The following is a 19,535-nucleotide window of genomic DNA, read 5'->3' as shown; positions in this document are numbered from 1 at the left end:
AAAAATTGAATTATTGGATCAAGATTGCAGAAAAAAGAACGATGCAAAGTGCAGCCTTTGAAAAAAATATTGATATGGAGTTGGGTAAGCGTTAAATAGCACGAGGACTTTGTTCTTTGAATTCTGCTGCTCAGACTAGGGTGAAGTTAGAAATTGTGATTAGAAATTCCAGTTTGGAAACACAGCACATAGTTGTTGTTTTTGTTTTTTTTTATAGATTCAATAATTTGCCGCTCATCATCTCTGTAGATAAAGCAAAAAAATAGAAATACAGTGTGTGTCAGTGTTGGAGCGTTTTTTACATCCATTTTTTATGGCTTTCTCTACATTACTTTTTCCATATGCTTTACAGTAGCCGTAGGGATTTTTGTACTTGTGTTTCTTTTATTTATTTCACACCACTCAAATATCCAGCCTTGTACAGAAAGAAATCAGATATTAGAGGCAGCACGACTGAACGTAAGATGTACACGACTGCTAACGGTTTTCATCAGGCAGTAAATTTGAAAAAGCCCACCCACATGTGCCTTCTATTCTTTTTAATTAAACATCAGCTGAAGTGCACGTTGTTCTGCTGGTATTATAAAGAATGTGTGTATTTACAGAATGCTTGTTGCCCCAGAGGTTTTGAGCTGTGACAGTTGGAAAACTACACGTGTAAATAAGGCAGGGTCTGCTGTGTCCTCTGACCTCATGGATGTCCTTTAAAAATCATTTTCTTGATTTGTTGTCCAAATGTCTTCTGTGACAAACGAACATGGAAAAAAATGGGTGCAACAGAGCAAAAAGAAGAATGAGGGGAGATATGAAATATAGCAAAAGTGCATTTGAATGAGGGGGTGGGGTCAATATTTACCCACTTTTCTTTGCAAAGGGCATCTCCAGGACACAGGTGGGATTCAGGTATGGGCTCTGAGTGGATGGGGTATTGAAAATCTTCTTTGTTGAAGTCATTTTTTTGTTGATTATATGCTTTAACTTGTTACAGCAAAAGATAAAACTGTTCTTTATCTTTAGATGTCTTCTTGTGTTAAAACTTCTACCACCCTGACTAAAGCACAAGTCCCAGCAGAGGAAAATCAGCCCCAAAGCATAACGCTGCCACCGTGATCATGATGTCCTGGTGATGTGCAGTGCTGTAGGAATTATGGCTACAAAGTTCAACATGGCCCCACATGCTTTTTAATAACCTGGTGTACACGGTTGCAAAACGTATTCAGGGTTGGATGGTTCATGTCTTGCCACTACAGCCCATTTAGTACACGACCATTGCTCGCCAGAAATTCCTGCAGCTCCCCTAATGCTGCTGTAGGCCTCTCAGCAGCCTCCAGACCAGTTTTCCCATCAGTTTTGGAGGGATATCCAGGTCTTGGTTGTGCCATATATATGTGTCTCCAATGATCGTGTGCCATGGCATACCCACGCACCCTTCTCTTGATTGATATATTTTTCATTACTTGTTTTATAAAACATTTGTCTCAACTCTTCTTTGTACACTTAAATCACCTCTTAAGATCAGAGGAATTATCAAAAGTGGAGCCAGTAAAAGTAGCAGCACTGAAACAGACATCAGCTGAGCTTTTCAATCCTTTGTTCTTTGTTGAAATTAAAAGTGTTCTTCTAACTTTAACTTGAGCTCTGGTGTAACTGTACACTCCCGTGTGTCTATCCAGGCCTTTTCATTAAGGATCACCTCATTTAATAATTGCTTTCTTATGTTGCTGTGAAAAAAAAGAACAGGACACTGTGTAGAGAATATCAGGCCATTTTTAATTATAGACTCTCACATAAGAAATACAGGTAAACTTTATATCTGCAATTTGTCATAGTAGTCAGCATCAACTCATCTGAGCTGTCTTTTGGCTCCTATAATAACCGCAAGTTATATAAAAACATCTGTCCACCTTAAAGCACAACATCATATAACGGACTCTATTCTTCAGCATAAATTCTCTATCCTGTTTCCTGCCATGCAATAGATTAGATCCATAATAAGAAGTGTCAAGATTTTAACATTTTTGAACACAGCTCTTCAAAATGATGGTGACATAATGCAAACAGGGATGAGGAAAGCGAACCACGGCTTAGTTATGGTTACTTGTTGGGTTGTGAAGATCCCTGTGAACAAAGAATAAAAGGACAGACGGACATTCGTGAAGAAAAATCCTTTTCATGAAGCTATGACTGAGCGGAAGTTTGTGTGTTAAAATAACAAGCGTGAGTTGATGGTTGCGACTGATCAACATGTGACAACTTGCATCAAACAGTGCAACAGAATCCATCAGACGCGCTTTTCTTGACTAGTTTGTCACACTTCACCCGTTTCAGGTTTCAACCTGCAAGCGAAGTGGTCGTTTATTAGAGGTGGACCGCTAATAACCAGAGATTTATGTCTTTAAGGTGCCTTTTTTTAATAGGACGTGCTAAAATTTTTACATGAATTCATTAGATCATTTGAGTAAGTTACGTCTATGCAGATTCCCTCTATTTGCCTTTACTACAACACACAAACATCAGTACACAGCAGGTGCTGGTTTCTACTCTCTTCTGATGATAATTTGCATGTAATGCAGAGCAAATGAATCACTCCATTTTAAAAAGGGCTTTCTTTGACATTAAAATTCATGCAAACACTGACATGCATTTCGAAAGCAAAGTTATTTACATGGATTAAAGAGGAAAACAAAACTGCAAATCAAAAGAAGAGGAAAAAAAGTCTGATAAGCCAAAAGAAAAACTAAGATGTGTTTAAATGAAAAGTGAGAGGGCAAAAGGTATCCCAATGCTGCATACAGTATGTTTTCATTACAAAGCATCACACGATGCTGCCTGATCACAGCCCTGCGTTAGCTGTAAACCAGCCTATTTGCTCTACTGTTCATTCGCCACCTCAAAACAATGGTTATTGAATTAAATCGAGGAAAAAAAGTAAAGTGCTAAAAATTTACAAAGAAAGGTAACAAAAATAAAACCAAGAAAATATATCAATATTGCTGTTAACCGCCTTAAACTCTCCTTCTCTTTGTGGGTAAACTACACACAGGTGACCTGGATAAGTGGGCTGCAAGTCATAAGGTATTTAAGTGCAATTAGGTCTAGGCCTTTAAAATCCAATTAAAGAAACCTCAGCTAACAGAGGTTGAGAAACAGCTGCCAGTGACTGGACTTTCATGCTGTCATGATCACACATTTATACCGTTTCTCAGTATTTATCGCTTTGGTTTGCCAAAACAAAGCCTGCTCATTATTCTGCAAGCACATCACAGATAAAAATTAGCAGTCTGCCTCTGCTCTGCTCATCTTATTGTACCCAAAGAATCTCAGCTTTTCTCTTTGTGTTCTCAGCACAAAAGTGAGGAGGTACAGAGCCCGAGTATCATGGCGGCATTATGGAGGGTGTATCTGAAACCGATGGGAGGCGACCATGGTTTAAAAGAAGACTGAATGATCATCTACAAAGGCCTCTTGCCAGAAATGAATCATTTGTGTATGCTTATGTGAATTTTGTTATGTGCAGTGTGTGTCTGGTGTAAAGCATGTTGTAACGCTGGTTTTGAAGTGCTAAGCTAACAAACGTTATTACTTATTTTTCAGTTATTCTTGAGACACCAAACGTCTGCTGGGAAATCTTGACTCTGAGCTTTTGTACGAATGTTACTTTGACGCCCATCTAAATGCAACATCTAGCATGACAGAAAGCTCTTCTAGTATGATAAAACACCCCGCCACAAGATCTCCAATCCAGATGTTCTGCTCATTGCACAGAACACTGTATAATAACTGGTGAAACTAGGACATCAGGACACCCATGGGCACAGACTTGCACCTATCACTTGAAGTCCAAACCTGTACTTTGACAACACCACACCAAAAAGCAAACAAACAAAAAACCCCAAGTCCACAGAGATGTTTCAGTTAGGGAGCTGGAAGCAGTCTTCAGGCACGGGGGCATGTTGTTTTCTCCTGCAACATTTGTGGATGGGTGAGAATCGAGCTGGTGTTGAGGGGTTTCCCTCCTCTGAGTGTTGGGGGTGCTGCTGCTTTGCTATTCAGCCTGACAGCTGAATGAACCTGTGCCTTTCTCCAAGTGTAAAGCAGTCTGTAACAGTTTAAATAAAACTTGACACAACACAAACCAGTAATACACAGATGTTTTTGCCTGCGTGTGATTTTAATATCCGTCAGTAGTGGGGTGGTTGTGTTGGTGAACATTCCAGTTTAATGGGGTCTGCAGGTCAACCTTGTGCATGTTTGGTGATTTATACTTTGAAGCTGTGTGACTTTAAGCCATTCCAGTCATTCCAAATTAAAGCCATCTATCAAAAATGTGGATAAGCATTTTTAATAAACTGCTTCCGCTAATTTAGTGTCACGAGCTAAAGTTAGGGCCACAGTGCACAGAAGGTGCTTTAAACACACCTGGAAGTATTTATTCATGTGGGACAGCTTCAGTTTCACCTTCTCTACCCAAAACAATTCACAGAGGAAGACTTTCCATTGCCACTGTATGCTGCTGTTACAAAGATCTCAGTCGAGAGGCTGTGGGTCTGCTATAGGCATAGTGTGCAGAACCTCGTCCAGTAACTGCAGAGCTCTATGCAGGTGGATCTCAATCCAGCAGGGGGTCTCCTTGATGCTCTGGCGTGGGTAGTCAGGCCCCCAGCCTTTAACAAAGCTCATCCTGAGAATACATAACCTCCGCAGGTCGTCCACACCGATTCCAGCTGCTGCTGACAAACCTGACAGGAGACAGAAAGACACAATTAAAACCACTGTGACAAAAACAAACCAACCCAAAATGCATCCCTCAATCAGGCAATTTTCACAGATGAATTCGGGACAATGTTGGGAACAAGTCTAAAGTATCCATGTCTCTGTACCAGAGCACAGCAAGGGGGATAGTGTGCTTAGTACACAGCCTGCAGGAGGCCAGAAAACCACTAGCTGTAAACTCACTGGACTATCAGAAGCAATATCCCCAAAAACTCTATGAATAAAAGCAACCATAGAGAATTCAGTATCTGAGCTGACTATACAGTGGGGCAAAAAAGTATTTAGTCAGCCACCGATTGTGCAAGTTCCCCCACTTAAAATGATGACAGAGGTCAGTAATTTGCACCAGAGGTACACTTCAACTGTGAGAGACAGAATGTGAAAAAAAAAAATCCATGAATCCACATGGTAGGATTTGTAAAGAATTTATTCGTAAATCAGGGTGGAAAATAAGTATTTGGTCAATAACAAAAATACAACTCAATACTTTGTAACATAACCTTTGTTGGCAATAACAGAGGTCAAACGTTTACTATAGGTCTTTACCAGGTTTGCACACACAGTAGCTGGTATTTTGGCCCATTCCTCCATGCAGATCTTCTCGAGAGCAGTGATGTTTTGGGGCTGTCGCCGAGCAACACGGACTTTCAACTCCCGCCACAGATTTTCTATGAGGTTGAGGTCTGGAGACTGGCTAGGCCACTCCAGGACTTTCAAATGCTTCTTACGGAGCCGCTCCTTTGTTGCCCGGGCGGTGTGTTTTGGATCATTGTCATGTTGGAAGACCCAGCCTCGTTTCATCTTCAAAGTTCTCACTGATGGAAGGAGGTTTTGGCTCAAAATCTCACGATACATGGCCCCATTCATTCTGTCCTTAACATGGATCAGTCGTCCTGTCCCCTTGGCAGAAAAACAGCCCCATAGCATGAGGTTTCCACCCCCATGCTTCACAGTAGGTATGGTGTTCTTGGGATGCAACTCAGTATTCTTCTTCCTCCAAACACGACGAGTTGAGTTTATACCAAAAAGTTCTACTTTGGTTTCATCTGACCACATGACATTCTCCCGATCCTCTGCTGTATCATCCATGTGCTCTCTGGCAAACTTCAGACGGGCCTGGACATGCACTGGCTTCAGCAGCGGAACACGTCTGGCACTGCGGGATTTGATTCCCTGCCGTTGTAGTGTGTTACTGATGGTGACCTTTGTTACTTTGGTCCCAGCTCTCTGCAGGTCATTCACCAGGTCCCCCCGTGTGGTTCTGGGATCTTTGCTCACCGTTCTCATGATCATTTTGACCCCACGGGATGAGATCTTGCGTGGAGCCCCAGATCGTGGGAGATTATCAGTGGTCTTGCATGTCTTCCATTTTCTGATGATTGCTCCCACAGTTGATTTTTTCACACCAAGCTGCTTGCCTATTGTAGATTCACTCTTCCCAGTCTGGTGCAGGTCTACAATACTTTTCCTGGTGTCCTTCGAAAGCTCTTTGGTCTTGGCCATGGCGGAGTTTGGAGTCTGACTGTTTGAGGCTGTGGACAGGTGTCTTTTATACAGATGATGAGTTCAAACAGGTGCCATTCATACAGGTAACGAGTGGGGGACAGAAAAGCTTCTTACAGAAGACGTTACAGGTCTGTGAGAGCCAGAGATTTTCCTTGTTTGAGGTGACCAAATACTTATTTTCCACCCTGATTTACGAATAAATTCTTTACAAATCCTACCATGTGGATTCATGGATTTTTTTTTCACATTCTGTCTCTCACAGTTGAAGTGTACCTCTGGTGCAAATTACTGACCTCTGTCATCATTTTAAGTGGGGGAACTTGCACAATCGGTGGCTGACTAAATACTTTTTTGCCCCACTGTATCAAACAGTTGTGTTCTTCTGTTCACCTCCGTCAGGTAATATCCAGGAAAAGTCTTCAGGTGAGCTTACAAGTGATTCTCATCAACTACAAGTGAAGCTATTTATTAAACTTAATAGTAAGGACATTTTTAAATCAAAATATGTTTTTCAGATGATTGTTTTTCTTATACTTAGATGACAGTAAACTCAATATTGTGAGGTTTTGGATGTACAGACACTCAGCTTATGTCTATATGAAAAGTAACACATCCAAAGATTTCCAGCTTCAGTTTTGGAGTGGGGTAGTCAAGACTCTACTGAGCAGGAGTCCATAAAATCATTTTGATTTAATTTCTGTTCATAGCATCAGTATTTGCAGTTGCTATATCTTACTAATAGCAGGAGCTATCCCTCCTACTGATCCAGGTCCAGGTATATTTCCAGCCACAGCTGCTGCTTGAGCTGCTGCTGCTGCTTGAGCCGTAGCAGCCTGCTGTTGCATCTGTCTGTGGCACTGACGCAAGTCGAATACCTGGTGGGACAGACGACACTCTGAATACTGTTTTTATTTACATTTCTCAAACCAAAATATATGAAAGCTGACAAGTTTATTACACAGGAAAAATTGCTGTGGACTGAAACCTGTGGCCTCACCTTGATGTAAGCGCTGGGGTAGATTTTGTGAACTGCGTCACCGGGGGCTCGGCCCGCCTCTCTGTCCAGGTAGTAACTCTGAACAAACACAGCATGGTCACTGAGGCATCGCACCCACACATCTCCCTCGCCTTTACACTCCAGCTGGACCCCTTTACCAATGTGTAGTCTGTCAGAAAAGAAGGAAAACATGAGAAAGAGAATGAACTGGAGTGACTTTCCCCAAAACATGGTGTGCACTTCCTATAAATGTCAGCTTTGCACTCAGAAATTACACATAAACAAGGCCTTGATCCATAGATCATTTCAAAGGTAAACACACAATGTGATTGTCATTTTTGATGTGGACACATATTTACACAAAACAAACAGCAATTCCAAAATCTACTTTCATTCAGCCTCAGAGGTAAATGTTTGAAATTATTCCTGTAAAATTCATGTTTATAGGAGACTCCAGCTGCCTCCTCTGATATTCCTCTATTATGCAACTCCTCACTTCTCTAAATCTATAGTTGAGGATGGCATGACCCACAGAACACCCATTGTCACATTTACAGGAAATACGCAAGTTGTCGCTTAAAATGTAGCAAAAAGTGCCAAACGTTATGTTTCAAGTCAAATGACTTCTCATGCCAGTAGAATAAAGGGTCTCTTTAAGTAAACAGGAAGGCATAAACGGAAGTTATAAGAAGAACAGATTCTTCTGAAATTTCTACCTACAGTCATGTGAAAAGACATTTTTCTCTTGGCAATCTTACTGCATCCATATGATTTAAGAGGGTACGTAGAAATTCATCAAATGGACTTTATTCTTTGATCACCAGCAAATGTGACCACCTTGACAAAAGCAGAAATTTTGGAGCATCCAGGTTTGTGACAAAGAGGACAGACATCAGCAGTGATCTTAGAGAAACAATTACTGCTGTCCATCAATCTGGGAAGAGTTGGAGGGTCATTTCCAAATAGGGCTGCCACGATTTGTCGACTAGTCACGATTACGTCGACTACCAAAATCGTCGACGACTGATTTAATAGTCGACGTGTCGTTTGAAGCTTTGTAAGATCGCAAAAGACGCAGGAATAATAGCAGGATTTAAGAGTGTAATAACGGACTGAAACAGAAGATGGCAGCACAGCATGTACAAAGATGCCAGCTGCCGTTAAACCCCGAAGAAGAAGAAGCAGCTGTGTCCCAGAATTCATAGCGCGGCCCAGCTTAGTTTCCAACAATGGCGGCAGCTAGTTAGTTTTAATGTTACTCTTATTATTCTTTCTGGGTCACAAAATAAACGTTTAACATATTTTCAGGCGAGAATGTAGCTGTGTAAACCTCAAATATCGGCTCAGTTTATCAGGACACCACATATTTTCAAAAGCGCTCCGACGTTTTCGGAGACGTCTGTTACCCACTAGCTCGATAGCTAGCCGGGGGCTAGGCTCACTAGCGCGGTGAGAACACCGGACTCCCGGCAAATTGTTTTCAAACCCACCGCCGTCTTTCGCGACTCAGGTTAAATATATATGAGTCACTTAGATAAATTAAAAATGTTGTTGTTTGGCTTTTTTTTTTTTTTTTTTTTTTTTGTATTTTATTTGTTCCTGAGTAAATCGGTTTGGCTGAGATTAAAGTTATAGTTTTTACACAGCTGAATAAACGTCAAGCAGACAGCTGATCATCAGAAGTGTGAGATGCTGGAGAATATACTCCGGTGTCCTGTTATATTTTAGATAGCAAGGAGTTTATTAAACTTCACCGAAACAATCTGCAGATTTCATTAAAATTGAATAAACTATCATCTTGTCTTTATGTTTAGTTAGCACCTTAAAAGCTTAAAGCTGTAAGCTAATGATAGTTATATAAGAGCAGATGCTGCTGGTGCAATAAGCTGTAGTTTTACGTCCAGTGGATGATGATCTGATTAGTCGACTAATCGCATAAATAATCGGTGACTAGTCGACTATCAAAATAATCGTTTGTGGCAGCCCTATTTCCAAACAAATTGAAGTTTGTCATTCTACAGTAAGAAAGACATTAACAAGTAGAAAACATTCAAGAGAGCTGCCAATCTTCCCTGGCCTCAAGGTCAATGCTCAGAGAAACTGCAAAAAAATAAAACAAAACAAAAACCCCACAAACATATCACTCATCTAAGCATGACGTTCAAAACAGTGTGGCTTGTATGGAAGTGCTGCCAGAAGAAAACATCTCTCTACAAAGAACACGGCAGCACGGATTCGTTTGCAAAGTTTTATATGAAAAAACTGCCAGATTTCTGGAAGATTGTCCTTTAGACTGTGGCTATAATCCACAGCACCACATTTGGCATAAAACAAACAACATATTAGCACAAATACCTCATAACAACTGTCAAGCACGGTGGTGGTCATGTGAGGATTTTGGTGTGTTTTGTAACCACAGGACCTGAGCACCTTGTTCTAAATGAGGCAACCATGAAATCTCCTGTATAGCAACGTATTCTAAAGTCAAAAGTGAGGTTATCAGTAGGACAACTACAGCTTGGCTAAAAGGTCGTCATGCAACAGGACAATGATCCCTAGCACAGCAGCAAATCTACAACAGCATGACTGAGATGTGGATTTGGCCCAGCCAAAGTCCAGACCTCAAGACCAATACTCAAGAAAACCAATACTTAAGAACACCATACTCAAGACCTGCTTTGACAGGACCTTTAGAGATCTACACATAAACAAATGGCCACAAATCACAATAAACCGAATCAAAGGTGTAAAGAAGAGCACGCCAAAATTACACAATGATGTAAGAGACTGATTAAGTCACACAGAAAATGATTACTTTGAGTTATTGCTGGTAAAGGTGGTTTGCTGGTAAACAGTTGACTGGTGTGGTGCATTTGGTTTTTCACGTGGCTGTATGTAACATATGGTACTGTTCAGTTTCAAACATTTAACCAAAACTGATACAACTAATCTGTAAAAAATAGGGATGGGTATCGTTTAGGTTTTATCCGATACCGGTGCCAAATCGGTACTTTTGAAACTGTGCCGGTGCTCAAACAGTGCTCAAAGAATGGAGAACACCAACTTTGTCCAAAAACCTCTCATGTTCAGCTGGGTTTTTTTGTAAAAAGATAACAATGTTAGCCTTTTCTGCAGCTATGGGGCATATATGGTATCACTCTTGGCTGGAAGCAGTGCTTAAACAATGGAAAAAACACAAACTTTGTCCAAAAACCTCTCATGTTTAACTGTTTTCCACTTTTTCTTTGGTCATTTTAGCCTTTTTGGCCAGGGTGAAGGGAGTATCTGCCATCAAACAAGAAGACAGCCGCATGTAGCTATGATAATGTTTGCTAGTTCACCTTACCTGCATTAATGTAATAACGTGGTTAGCCTACTCAACGTAAATTACACACGAACAACATGAAGCTACTCACGCAGAGAAGAACGGCTGCTGCTGCGATCATCATCCTCATCATTTCTGCTACACTGGCAGGGCTAGGGGCCAGGACTCTATTCTTCGGGTTTTTGGGGGATGTTGCTCTGGGTCCGATAACAGGCAACCCACCCGCAGTAGATGTGCACGGAGTGAGGTCTCGCAGCAAGCTATCAAATACGGCGCATTTCTCGGCTTAAAAAAAAAAAAAAAAAAAAAAAAAAAAAAACCTCTATGCGTCGCCAGGTGTTTCATTGGATTTGAGGTGTTACCTCCTTTGACAGTATCAGCTTAAAGCACTTGTTGCAGGCTGCTGAGTTTGCATCTTTTGCTGTGAAGTACAGCCATACATTTGACCGCTTCGCCTTGGGCATTTTAATCTGTAGCTCTGCTCTAAAAGAACGTATGTACCTGGACCCGCCTACTATCCTCGGAAACGTAAAATGATTGGCTAGAATCTAAAGTGTATCACAGCTCAGGAAAAAAAAAAGCACCGAAATAAAGCACCGAAATGTGCGCTGCTTTTCGGTCTGGTTACTACCATTTATGTCAGAACCGGTGCTATTTTACCCATCCCTAGTAAAAAAACAATACAAAACAAACAAACAAACAAAAACGCAAACCAAGCAAAACACGTTAAAATCTCAGTTCATTATTCTTGTTGGTGCCTACCTTGCTCTCTCGATAGCCTCAGTGCGATGTACATTACTGAGCTGGCCCAAACAGAACCTGTCACCGCCTGAGGGGTCCACATAGCCATCTACAGTCACTATGGGGCACGAGGAGGGCACTTTAAATGTCTCCCCAACCTGAACATCCATCTCAAAGTAGGCAATGGAACACCAGTAGTCAGGAGCTGAAACAGAGGGTAAGAAGATCTCAATAATTTCACATCAATAGAAATAAACCATAGTTAATCCTCAAGGCTACATAAACTTTCTTATCTTTGAGTTATATATGTATATATAAATCTATAATGAAAGAAAAACCAAACTACATTTTACATTTATAAAAGTGTGATGCTTTCAAATCAGACTTTCTATTGTATTCACCCCTGAAACAGGGTTTGTGTATTTGGGTGGGTGGGCTGCGTTTCCTCACCTGGATGATTGGATATAGGAGGCTGAAAGGCGAGCTCATTGTGCACTGGCCCTGAGAAAGAGAGAGATGTCAGCGATCACCTGCTCTGCAAAGAAAAGTCTGTGATTTTATAAACAGTTACAGCTGTAGTGTCAGTGTGTACCTACAGTAGTGTGCTGGATGTGGTATAGGAGGGTGATGCTGTAGATGCCCGTTGCTGTGGTGGGGTATGGTGGGAGTGAAGCCGTTCCTGGGCCAGGCGGAGGTGGGATCTGAGGAGAGAACGAAAGTCAGATCTGAAGCTGGACAGACAAAGACAAGGAACTCCAAAAAGTGCAACACACTTTCAAAGACGAGAAGCAGACTGTATGAAACGTTCACACTGACAAGCAAGTTTACGAGGTGATGTTTTATGACTGTATCTTACTGCCTGATCCAGCAGCAACAGCAGGAAAGGATGCCGTTGAGGCAGAGGTGGAGGGCTCAGGGGGCGGGAGCAGAGTTGGAGTTGGAAATGATTCCGACGGTGGTGGCCGACTACTGGTTGGGGGATGCTGGATGGTCTGAAGGGAGTGGCTGCCATCAATGGAGGACACACTCTGCTGTCCGTCAAAATCAAACTCATCCTTAACGATCATGGATGAGCTGTGCCCGGCGGAGCTGTTTATGGTCAGTCCTGATAAGTCTGCACACCGAGAGAAAGGACAGGTGGAACAGGTCACTGGCAGCACCAGATGCTCATGGGTATGCAGATGTGTGTAAATATCACAACACTTAAGGCGGCAAAGCAGCTGTCAAACTACAATCTGTGTTACAGACCAGAGTTATTATAGTTTTGTGTTTTTTTTAAATTAAATTTTGATTCTTGTTTTTGATTCAGTTTAGTTTTTATTTTTGAAAATGTTTAGTTTGGGCTTATTTTTGTATTAGTTTCAGTTTTAAAATATTATCATATGGAGGGCATATGTTAGAGACAATATTAGAAAATCAGCACAGGTATTACAATAAACACATAACCTTTTATCCATCAATACCTCATCAGGCAAGTATTACCTTTTTTTTTTTTTTTTTTTTTTTAACAAAACTACCAAATGAATGAATAAAAGCGAAATGCTTCACAGTAACTTTGTACGTCCACAAATGTGTTTTATTAACTGTTGGTAGCCAAATTTGTAACTCAGATTATAACTGGATCAACTGCAAATCTTAAATGAACCCCACCAACATTACTCACCTATACCAGGAGACACCACCCTCTCATAGTGATAGGGGTTCACGCACACACAGTCACACTTGAGGTCAAAGGCAAACTGGCAGTATTTCACGTGCTTCAGTTCATTCTTATGCAGGTCAGGCCAGCGCCACAGCCGTGCATAGATTACATGAGGGAAGCCTTTACGTCCAGCCACCTGGGAACAATGAGAAACAGAAAACAGAGTTAATTCATTTATATTCTTGCTGCAGAAAAGAACGCCTATTGTCAACTTTTGTGTAGCTCATTGATATTTCTCAAACGGAAACCGATGTTTTAATAGTTTAACTGTATATAATATCTGTAAATACAATACCATTGCATTTATGTGTCACAAATTATTATGAATGCAAACAAAGAAAAAAAAAAGGAAAACAAAATCATTGACAATTAACAATGTCAAATAAATGAAGGTACCGTAATTGTCGGGCTATAAGCCGCTACTTTTTGCACAAGCTTTGAACCCTGCGGCTTTTCTATGGATTGTCCATGATTTTTGTCATATTGTAAGACGATTTGTTTTGTTTGTTCCGCTGTTGTACGGCACTACGTTGCCTGGCGGAAGGGCATGCGATCAGACACACAGTATCGGGGTTCAAGAGTGGTATGTTGGTCACATGTCCATCCGCCAGGCAACATAGTGCCGTACAAGTAGCGCGAAAAACAAACTTCAAAGTAGTGCTACGCGTTCAGCGGGAGACGTGGATGACGAGCGGCAATAATCTTGCGAAAAGCAAGTTATGCTCAACTCCACCGGTGGAATCTGACAGCGTGGAAAAATGTGAAAACGAAGGAAGGAAAGCTGAGAGTGGATGACGAAGCCACCCTGAGCCTGTTCGTTTCCGACACTGGAGAAGAGGACTTTGGTGGTTTTAGTGCGCAGGAAGAAGAGAAAGATGGTGAATGACTGACTTTTCTTCTTGTTAAAGCCGTGTCGTTGCACCTGAGCCTAAAAGGTAGTCTGAATCTATTTTTCTGGTGTGCTGTAGGTTATTGTTATGTACTACATTTGTTACTCATTTATGAAGCACAGTACATGTTTCGTACTTGTAATTACCGCTACTTGTACATATACCTAAAAAGTTATGCAAATATGTACCCATAACTTGTTTTTCAAAATATTAATAAAAGGGATGTGTCTCCAAACAGCCATCTCTTTCCTGACAATTCCCTTTGTGCATATTCTCTTACATATGATAAGACAACATTGAAACACCTGCGGCTTTTAGTCAGGTGTGGCTAATGTATGTACAAAACAGGATTTTCCCCTGATTTTAGCTTGTGCGGCTAATATTCAGGTGCACTTTGTAGTCCGGGAAATACGGTACATACAACCTAAAGTAAGGCATAAAAATTTCCTCTTTTTTTCTTGGAAGTCCTTCTTACATTAGCAGGAGGCAAAAAGAGTTCTGACTGGATGAATTACCATTAGGTTAGGGCTGCCACAAACGATTATTTTGATAGTCGACTAGTCACCGATTATTTATGCGATTAGTCGACTAATCAGATCATCATCCACTGGACGTAAAACTACAGCTTATTGCACCAGCAGCATCTGCTCTTATATAACTATCATTAGCTTACAGCTTTAAGTGTTTAAGGTGCTAACTAAAAATAAAGACAAGATGATAGTTTATTCAATTTTAATGAAATTTGCAGATTGTTTCGGTGAAGTTTAATAAACTCCTTGCTATCTAAAATATAACAGGACACCGGAGTATATTCTCCAGCATCTCACACTTCTGATAATCAGCTGTCTGCTTGACGTTTATTCAGCTGTGTAAAAACTATAACTTTAATCTCAGACAAACCGATTTACTCAGGAACAAATAAAATACAAAAAAAAAAAAAAGCCAAACAACAACTTTTTTAATTTATCTAAGTGACTCATATATATTTAACCTGAGTAGCGAAAGACGGCGGTGGGTTAGAAAACAATTTGCCGGGAGTCCGGTGTTCTCACCGCGCTAGTGACCTAGTCCCCGGCTCGCTATCGAGCTAGTGGGTAACAGACGTCTCCGAAAACGTCGGAGCGCTTTTGAAAATATGTGGTGTCCTGATAAACTGAGCCGATATTTGAGGTTTACACAGCTACATTCTCGCCTGAAAATACGTTAAACGTTTATTTTCTGACCCAGAAAGAATAATAAGAGTAATATTAAAACTAACTAGCTGCCGCCATTGTTGGAAACTAAGCTGGGCCGCGCTATGATTTCTGGGACACAGCTGCTTCTTCTTCTTCTTCGGGGTTTAACGGCAGCTGGCATCCTTGTACATGCAGTGCTGCCATCTTCTGTTTCAGTCCGTTATTACACTCTTAAATCCTGCTACTTATTCCTGCGTCTTTTGGGATCTTACAAAGCTTCAAACGACGCGTCGACTATTAAATCAGTCGTCGACGATTTTGATAGTCGACGTAATCGTGACTAGTCGACAAATCGTGGCAGCCCTACATTAGGTATATGTTCACCTGTGTGTCGGCATGTTTAAACGTGCTAGTAAATGAGTGAGTATGTGTGTTTGTAAGCCTTTAAAAGAAAATGTGGCGGGTGCGCTCAAGAAAAGCGAGCATATCAGGATTCTCTGAGGTTTGCCCTGCACTTTGATGTGACGTTTCCTGCTGCAGATAACAGACGTTCTGATGGAGTAGATGTTAGCATACAGTTTAAAAGCCCTCGGGTCAGTGGATCAGCGTTTTATTGGCCCATGTATGTTTTTTATGGGCCTCTGGGGAAAAAGAATATATTCATGCAATTTTCAAACTTACATGATGACAGTGCAAAACCATGACATAGTCTCCACTGTGTTTTACAGATGGCTATAGATTTTCACTGTTGTACCTCTCTCCTGGGGCCCGTTCTTCGTACCTCGCTAAGTAGGTTAGCCGGATTAGATTGTTGACGATTTCGCGTGATCCTGGATCAGTCGGTTCCCCGAAGCTCATCCGGGACTTGCTGTCATAGCAACAGAGCCGTAAGCGTAAACCTGCTCGGGAGCAGGTTTACTTTATGTAAACAGGATTAGATCGCGGCCACGCAGGTATGTCCGCGTCATTCATACGAAAGCAACAGCGATATTCCACCACTGTTTCACCATAAATAAATAACATCAATGTAACTAAAGACAATGCAGCACCTGATCCATTTATTGATTTCACACAGGTCATTTCCTAAAAAAGGGAAATGTACTATTAACATTCTATTACATGTATGTGATTATTACAGATTTAATTCATATTTCAGAGTAGCAATTGTAAATTACTTCGTGTAATCAAGATGAGAGACCACGGCTATAAAAGCGAAGGTGGATTTGGGAAGTCTGTCGCAGCCATGTCCTGTCCGTATACGCGAGCCACCCATTGCGGAAGGTGCAAGATTGATAAGGAGAGTCCTCAGAATTCAGCGTATATTGCGGGACAGACAGGATCCTTTAGCTCAGCGCGACAGTGTGCTCATAGAGAGATATCGATTTTCCCGTGAGGGTATTATTTACTTAACCAACTTGTTGACGAGGGGGTGCAGGACCACCACCTGTCTTTTGTTGCTCTGCCCTTTTCTTGGTTGCTGTTATAAACAAACAGATTATTCCAGGGTCTCTTTCCAAGAGACTAAAAGCAATATAAGTGATAAATATTACCATTCTGTAGAATATTCTTATATTTCACTTTTACCTGTTCCCATGTTCTAGTGGGTCCTGTTGTGGCTCTAATGTGACAGAGGATAAAATATAACATATTATAATATAATGTAATATAATATTGGATAATATAGTGTAATATAATAAATCTACCCTACCGCCTACTGGTGTTGGCCAGAGGGGCCGATGGCGCGATATGGCAGCCTGGCTTCTGTCAGTCTGCCCCAGGGCAGCTGTGGCTACAACTGTAGCTGCCTCCCCCAGTGTGTGAATGTGAGAGTGACTGAATAGTGGCATTGTACAGCGCTTTGGGTGCCTTGAAAAGCGCTATATAAATCCACTCCATTATTATTGTTATTATTGGATTACTTACGAGTTTAATTTGTCAGCAACTTCCTGCCAGCCCTCTCTCCTTGCTTTTGCAGCCTTTGCAGTGTTCCCTTGCGTTCTGATTAAACTCTGAAACTCCTGAAATCCCTCACTCAAGAGTTCTTGCTCTGCTGCCGAAAAATACCGAGCCGAGCGCGCTCCGTTGACATTTTCGCCGACCAATCAGAGGGTTGCCGATCAATGTTTCTACTATCGATGCGTAGCCCCTTTTACGACACCCAGTGATGTCACATTACTGCGTCCAGCTGTAGTAATCGTCAACAGCAGGTGTGTTCGGGGAACCGGATTAGCGAGCTCACGGTTAGCGCGATGATTTGATCTTGGATGTGTCATTTGATCTTGGATGTAGTGAGCGACGTACGAAGAACGGGCCCCTGGTCTCATCTGTGTATATCAGTGACAATTTGATCCAAAAATATCAAATTAAGTTTCTTCCCTCTCACCTGTTGCCACTGATTTTCCGCCCTAGTTTCCCTTCCAGTGACACCATTTCTGGCAGATGGCTCATCTTAAGGGCCATTCCTTAGTTTAGTTTTAAGGCCTGCCATATATTTTGTCCTCCTCTTGTCCAGTTTCCTCAAATTTCTTTAAGAACTCACTGCACACCATGCTGAGATGCTGAGATCTGCCAAATCTGTTGGATAATAGCTCTTTGCAAATTACCTTTGCGGTGCAGAAATACTATTTTTTTTCTGACAAGCGGTGCTATCTTTGGCAATTTTCATAGATGTGTAAAACCTCATGACCACTGATGTATTAAGCAGAAACAGCCTTTATATTTAAATACCTGCAGCCGTCCATCAAGTGTCCTCTGAATGGTCACACACTTGCTCGGGTGAGCCCCATTGGTGGTGATAGCTGTAATGAGAGAGTCAAGTTCGTCTTTTTTCTCCTTCAGCTTCTTCACCAAGCTCTCGATGGCGCGCTTGGCAAACGTCTCGCTCTCGCCGCCCTGCCTGTGACACATGAGGCTGTGTACAATGCTAAGGCAGGCATCATTGCTGGTAGGAGTGTTGGTGATGGACATCTCGGCTAATGTTTTTCCCACTGCGGCTTTTTGACACGGTTTCACCTCATTGTCAAGATGTTAGGGCAGAGAGACTGTCACAGTTCAGCAGTGCTTCTTAATGAGACTGGTGACAAGCTCTGGAAGTAAAATGAAAAGCAAAAAAATAAAATCAGTTTAGCTGAAATGCTGATTCAGCTTTTCAGTAATTTTGAAACCTCTAGAATAGATTATGGTGCTGCACAGCTCAGTAGGTAAATATAAAGACATAAGACAAAACATTTTAACAGCATTTTTTCCTGTTGAGTTACTGCCTTGTTAATTCAAAAGACAGATTAGCTTTCCAGGAAAACAAAACAACAATAACAAACAAACAGGATTTCTGTTTTGAGTCTGGGTGGCTGGCAGCAGGTGTGAACCAGAAACTCTAACCTTATAAAGAAAAAAGAAGTTTTTAGCCGCATAATGACAATGCTAGCTCACCAACAACCAAATGACATGTCGAAGCGGCCTTCCGTATATCCACAGCCGAGTTTAGAAACTCCCGTAGCTTTTTATTCGTGGGTAAAAATTAAGTTTGAGTTGTTGTGTTCGCTAGCTGCTCAGCTAACTAGCGGCGCCAGTCTGGCTGCCGCTTGTTCAGGAGGAAGCTTCAGGAAATTACTCCCAATTGACAGACATAACCGGAAATGCGCGCACAATCTCTTCAAAATTAAAGGTTGGGCACTCAACAATGGTTTGGTCTACAGGCGCATTAAAAGTTGGTCATACAAGCCACAAAGTATTATTTTCTTTTCAACACAAATTCAGAGGGATCAAAATATATATTAGGTGCATAGATTAATCGCCTTTGCCTGTAATTTTATTTTGATGTGCTTTCACGGATATAACTGCTTTAATTAAAGCCAACTCTCTTGTAGTTCTTGCTACCCGATACCAAAATATCAGCTAGCACAGATGACTGTTGATAGCAAACTACGTAGCGTGCAACCGTGAGGTTAGCAGACATGTTTGTTATTGTGGCAAGTTCCGCCGCACACGACATCAAGCAACAACGTGATCACTCACAAGTAGTAAAACACTCTTTGGTGAGTAAGGTCTTTGTAGTTTAAAAACACAAACTCGTTTTTAGTGTTTCAAACCTTCCACTTTACGCTTACCTGGAGTTAGCAGGTGTAGCGGCTAACAGACGAGCCCTGTCCCCAAGTAGCCGTGCCGACAGGGGCCAGCGATGGGTCTGTGCAGGTCCTGCACACCGCCTAGGTTATCCTTATAATTTCCAGCAGGTGTTTTAAGGAAAGACGGGGAAAAGCTCCGACGTCCGTAAACCCCTTCTTTATACTCTATAGAGTGAAGCGGGGATTAAATCAGAGTCAAATCTCAGATTTCGTGGAAACTCACGACTGGTCTGCTCACTCCTCTCTAACCATTTCCTTCAGTGGCGCGTTGCGCATGCGTAAAGAGCGCCAGCTCTCGTTCT

At 41.6% G+C, this 19,535-nt stretch overlaps 1 protein-coding gene across 3 annotated transcripts; it reads right to left on the bottom strand.

The window, feature by feature from the left end:
* Positions 1 to 1,749: 1,749 nt before the first annotated feature.
* Positions 1,750 to 19,505, bottom strand: LOC101485614 (mothers against decapentaplegic homolog 4). 3 transcript variants are annotated; one of them, XM_014414440.3, is made up of 10 exons: positions 19,216 to 19,505; positions 17,837 to 18,195; positions 13,006 to 13,180; positions 12,199 to 12,456; positions 11,939 to 12,043; positions 11,793 to 11,843; positions 11,364 to 11,547; positions 7,277 to 7,445; positions 7,016 to 7,154; positions 1,750 to 4,739 (listed from the first exon to the last, which is right to left on the bottom strand). In XM_014414440.3, the coding sequence occupies exons 2-10, from the start codon at positions 18,074 to 18,076 to the stop codon at positions 4,528 to 4,530; spliced, it is 1,533 nt and encodes a 510-aa protein (XP_014269926.1). In that variant the 5' UTR covers positions 18,077 to 18,195; positions 19,216 to 19,505; the 3' UTR covers positions 1,750 to 4,527. The 3 variants fall into 3 exon arrangements, with proteins under 3 accessions (XP_014269926.1, XP_014269928.1, XP_014269927.1); XM_014414442.3 differs by lacking the exon at positions 19,216 to 19,505 and adding an exon at positions 18,488 to 18,715; XM_014414441.3 differs by lacking the exon at positions 19,216 to 19,505 and adding an exon at positions 18,539 to 18,715.
* Between the last annotated feature and the right edge of the window lie 30 nt (positions 19,506 to 19,535).

Source organism: Maylandia zebra, linkage group LG12 (genome assembly GCF_041146795.1).
Source record: "Maylandia zebra isolate NMK-2024a linkage group LG12, Mzebra_GT3a, whole genome shotgun sequence".
NCBI lineage: Eukaryota > Metazoa > Chordata > Actinopteri > Cichliformes > Cichlidae > Maylandia > Maylandia zebra.
Note: the sequence above shows the minus strand (reverse complement) of the source record. Positions and strands in the feature narration are given on the sequence as shown.